The sequence below is a fragment of the Corapipo altera genome, unplaced genomic scaffold (genome assembly GCF_003945725.1).
Source record: "Corapipo altera isolate COAL_440 unplaced genomic scaffold, ASM394572v1 91, whole genome shotgun sequence".
NCBI lineage: Eukaryota > Metazoa > Chordata > Aves > Passeriformes > Pipridae > Corapipo > Corapipo altera.
The window spans coordinates 37,686-42,576 of record NW_020885086.1 but is presented as its reverse complement, the minus strand read 5'-3'; the positions used below and the strand labels follow the sequence as shown (position 1 = coordinate 42,576).

At 51.1% G+C, this 4,891-nt stretch overlaps 1 protein-coding gene across 1 annotated transcript; it reads right to left on the bottom strand.

Annotated features, from left to right (window-relative positions):
• Positions 1-1,370: 1,370 nt before the first annotated feature.
• LOC113960152 (feather keratin B-4-like) lies at positions 1,371-4,232 on the bottom strand. Its single transcript, XM_027669548.1, has 2 exons — positions 4,217-4,232; positions 1,371-2,165 (listed from the first exon to the last, which is right to left on the bottom strand). Exon 2 carries the CDS (start codon positions 2,143-2,145, stop codon positions 1,741-1,743), a length of 405 nt encoding a protein of 134 aa, XP_027525349.1. The 5' UTR covers positions 2,146-2,165; positions 4,217-4,232; the 3' UTR covers positions 1,371-1,740.
• Between the last annotated feature and the right edge of the window lie 659 nt (positions 4,233-4,891).

Genomic DNA, 4,891 nt, shown 5'->3' with positions numbered 1-4,891 from the left:
GCTGTGGATATGGGGGCTGGGGCCGTGGCTGGGGCCGTGGCAGCTGTGGCTCCTGCTAAACCCCAAACATGCAGGGAGGGCAGTGCTGCCTCTGCCCTGGAGCTCCACAACCAGCCCCTCTTCGCTTCTCCCACCTGAACCAGGATGAAGCTTCCAGCCCCTCTTTAGGCTGGAGCAGCAGGTCCCTGTTCTTTGCACAGGGTGACCCTGCAGACCCTCAGCTGGTGGCTTTGGGGTTTCCAGCACTGTCCCCAAAAGCTCCCCCTCTCTGCCATACGACAAAGCTCTTCTGACCCTGGGATGAGACTCTGCCCTGCTCTGCCCAGCTCGGAGACTCCCAGCCTGCAAGAGGAAGGGGGAATCTTTGGGGTGGAGCCCTGGGTTGGGCCTTGCTGCTGCCTTAGGATTTTTGTGTTTCCAACCCCTTGTTCCTGTGCTGGTTTGTGTCTTGCTGACACTGTCTGTTGCATTTTCCATCCACATTAAAGAATCTGCATTGCATGAATATTTTTTTTTGTTATTAATTTGTTCTTCATCCGGGCTGGAATTATATCTCTAACTGAGCAATGATGTGAAATGTAAGATCATAGAATCACAGGATGGTTTGGTTTGGAAGGGACCTTAAAGATCATCTTGTTCCAATCTCCCTGCTGTGGGCAGGGACACCTTCCACTAGATGGAGCTTCTCCGGGCAGTCTGTGCCAGGGCCTCATAGGGAACAATTTCTTCCCAATATCCCATCTAAACCTCTTCTCTGTCAGTTTAAACCCATCCCCCTTGTCCTGGCACTCCAGGCCCTTGTCCAAAGTCTCTCCCCACATTCCTTGGAGCCCCTTCAGGTCCTGGAAGGCCACAGCTGGCTCACCTTGGGGCCTTCTAATCTCCAGGTTGAACAATCCCAACTCTGCAGCCTTTCCTCCCAGCAGAGCTGCTCCATCCCTCTGCTCAGCTCCTCTGGAGTGGCTCCAGCAGCTCCAGGTGCTCCCTGGGCTGTTCCCAGGGCTGGGGGGTCTCAGCTGAGGGGGCAGAGGGGCACAATCCCCCCCCACCCATGCTGGGGGATCAGCCCAGGGCACGGGGGGCTCTGGGCTGGGTCATGTCCAGCCTCTCCCCCACCAGCTCCTCCAAGTCCTTTCTCCCAACAATCCCACCATGTTCCTGAGAGTGTTGTCCAAACGTTCCTTGAGTTCTGGCATATTTGGGACTGTGACCAGTGCCCTGGGGAGCCTATTCCAGTGCCCAACCACCCTCTGGGGGAAAAGCCTGTCCCTAATATCCACCCAAACCTCCCCTTTCGTTGTGGGGCACAGAAAACCAGCAGACCTGTTTTGGTACAGAACATTTATTTGGAAAGAGGCAGCTTTCCTACAAATGTGGAACCAAACTGTACAGAACACAAAGATCACCTTTGCAGGGAGGCTCTGCTCAGTCACCAGCATCCAGGTGGTGCAGTCTGTGAAAAACAAGGGGCTCTCCCCTGCTGGCAGTGCTGCCCTGGGCAGCGCCGGGCACCCAGAGTCGCCTCCCTACGTTCAGTGCCCACAAAGCAACGGGAATAAGGCAAAGCACGACGGCAGCAACGACTACGCTGGAAAGGTGGAGAGCAGCTCTAAGCTAAAGGCAGAACGAGACAGGGCCCGCGTGAGCCCGTCCGGGGGCTGGAGCCAGAGCACACCGGTGGTGCCTCCCAGCTCCACCCCAAACTCCCCTCCGGCCTTTCCTTCGCCGCCCCTTCCACGGTCAGTGAGTCCAGCGCTTCCCGGAGCGGTAGGAATTGCAGGGATGAGTCCACTGGGAGGAGTAGGTGTAGGAGTACTTGGGGGCGCAGCGGGGCTCGGGCCGGGCCAGCGCCTGGGCCGGGACCTTCTCGGCCGCCTCCAACCTGCCCGAGAGCTCCGCGGGCAGCGCGGCCGCGCCGGGCGGCTCCGCCAGGGCCACCTCTGAGGGCTCCGAGGCTCCCACGACGGTCTGCTGGGGGTAGGTGGTGAGGATGGGCCCCGGGAAGGTGACCACGACGGGCGGGGGGTAGATGATGACCCGCGAGTCGCCGCAGGTCACCACGCAGGGCTCGTTGCTGCTGCTGGCCAAGGGCTGGGGACACTTGGCCTCGCAGGGGTTGGCACAGGCCAGCTGGGTGGACGTCATCTCCTGCAGGTGCGGAGTGCCTGGAACGTCACAGAACGTCCTGAGCTGGAAGGGACCCACAAGGATCATCCATCCAGCTCCTGGCCCTGCACAGACACCCCAACGATCCCACTCCAGGTGCTCCTGGAGCTCCGGCAGGTTTGGGGCCGTGACCATCCCCGTTTCACCCTCTGGGTGAAAACCCCTCTCCTAATACCCACCCTGAACCTCCCCTTTCACTGTGTGCCCGGGATTTCACAGAATCACAGGATATTTGGAGTGGGAAGGGATCCACAAGGACCATCGGGTCTCAGGCTGAGACTTTTAAAGCAGGTGACAGCTCTGAAAACGTCCCGGTTAAAAATGCGCTTTTCTGATTCAACTGAGAACTTTTCACCTTGGAAAATGAGCTTTTCACCTTAAAAAATTAGCTTTTCCACTACATTAAATGCTCTTCAATGCAGCCTGGAGATCCCTGCTGCTCACACGTTAACAGTTTTGCCAGAAAGTCATCACTCACTTTGGAATAAAACAGAAGATGAAGCTCAAACTGCAGTTTTTGGCAGCAGGGAAGCCAAGAATTAGAAGCTCTTTTAGAGATGGGTATGGGATTCACAGGACTTAACTGAGGATGGCCTGAGGAGTAGAAAAAGATGCTTTCCCCCCCTCCTTTTGATTTATTTGCAGAATTAAAAAAAAACACACTAAAACCCCAAAGCAACAAAAATCCCCCCCAGTTGGTTATTGACATTTTAGACAGAGATCATTTGGATTAAGACAAAGTTGAGCTCCTTTTGTTGTATTTACCACCTTTTACTTCACCTCCACCTATTTCTCCATTTTAATCTGCTGCATTAAACTTTCCCTCTTTGCTTCTCCTCCTCTGGGAGCAAAACCCCTCCCCATTCTTTGGGTGTCACCCCCAAACCCCACATCTGCTCTGAAACCTCCCACTCCTTTGGAATGAGTCCTGAGGACGTGTCAGAACTTGTTCCCACAGCATCTCTTTTCCTCCCACACAACTTCCCGGGGCAGTTCCTGCCTCCTGCATTTCCCAGATGGGGCACAAGGGGGAAAAAATTCTGGATTTTCCATGTATTTCATGGGAATAAGCTGTTAATTAAGCACCTTGCTTCATTTTCTATATTATTTTCCTTGCACATTCCTGTTCTTTTCAGGCATAAAACACTCTACTAAAACACAGCATAACAAAATGAAAGGCTGGGAATGAGTGGGAGCATTAAATACTCATTTAATAAATAAAACATATAAATTAAAATATTAAATTGCCACCCCAACTAAGAAAATTGCAGCTTCAGCAAGGAGACACCTGTTTAATAATGTTTATTTCTTCAGGTTAAAGCCTCACATAAAAGTTTGGTGGAGCAGCAGAATATTTTTTAAGCTTGTAAATTAAAGGCATAACTCTGAAAATTAAAAAAGAAAAAAAAAGGCAAAAACCCCAAGGAGAGCATTTTCTCCCAAATCCCCTTAGGTTAAAAAGGAGCTTTGACCCACAAAGATGCTGAATTTAATCTCTGGATAAGCACATTCAAATGCTGGCAAAGTTTTAATAGTTAGAAATGAAAGTTCCCTTAATGGCCTCTAATCATCACTTGTTGGGACTCCAATTAAATTAGGGATGGGCAGATTAAAATAACAGCAATGGAGCCACACCAAGTTAACTTCCAACAAGGATTTTGCTTCCATAGTTATCCATGAATTCCCCACCTAACCCCTGCTCGAGCCACACATGCAAACCCAACCCTAAAACCTCATCCCCTGATTGTGCCACACGTGCAAACCCAATCCTAAAATCTGTTCTCAGAGCTCTCCTAAAAGTTTTTCAGAACCAAGAGACTGAAAGTCACAATTTCCCCGTGAATTTAAAATCCCAAACCAGCCTTGAAAACCCCCTTGCTTTTATTTCCCCCCCCCCTTTCCCCAGCCTGGAAATCACCTGCAGGAAGGTGTTTCCTAAAGTCTCTGCGAGCCAGAATATTTCTGTGGGGTTTAGTCCCGGTTTTCATGACAAATTCATGCAAAAGCCCAAGTAAACTGGAGGTTTTTAGAGCTGTTAAGTCAAACTTACTCAGGGAACCGGAGAGAACAAGTCAAGAGGAGCAGTAAAGGAAAGCCTAGTGTGGAGAGAGTATTTATACCCTCCCCTGGATGCCTGGAGGGGCTGAGACACCCTTTGTGTAAAGCACTTTAATTACCCATGAAGCAAACCCTGCTGCATTTATTCCTCCTGCACTGGCAGGGATTGTTTTGCTCCCTGCTTGTGATTATCTAAAGCTGAGTTGGGAAATAACAAAATGCAGATGAGCCCTTTTCATCTTGAAGTTTCCTGCTTTCCCTCCTCTGGTTTCATTAAGAGTTATAAATACACCGAGAATTAATGAGAGTTTTGGTGGCTTATCTTGGCCAAGACACCCCTGCAAAGGGAGGCTGGGATGTGTCAGCGGGCAGGAGCCAAGGCTCAGCTTCCCTCGTGGAAGTACAAGTTGCCATTGAGTGTTTGTGTCCATGCCTTGATTAAACTCCAGAAAATCAGGGATTGTTTCCCATCTGATACAACACTGGTGAGGTTTCCAGGTGTGCTCTGAAATCAGAGGAGGGATCTGGTGCACATTCCAAGGGCAAAGCCACCCCAGCCTTATCTGTTGAGTGGAAGCGAAGCTGCCGCCAGTGATGAAGGTGAAAATGAGGAGCTGATGGAACCCCTTCCATGATTCCTCCTGAGTGAGGTCAGAGCAGCCCAAAT

Coding starts and splice junctions, on each gene's coding strand:
- LOC113960152 (XM_027669548.1), bottom strand. CDS start 2,145: ATGACGTCCACCCAGCTGGCCTGTGCCAACCCCTGCGAGGCCAAGTGT.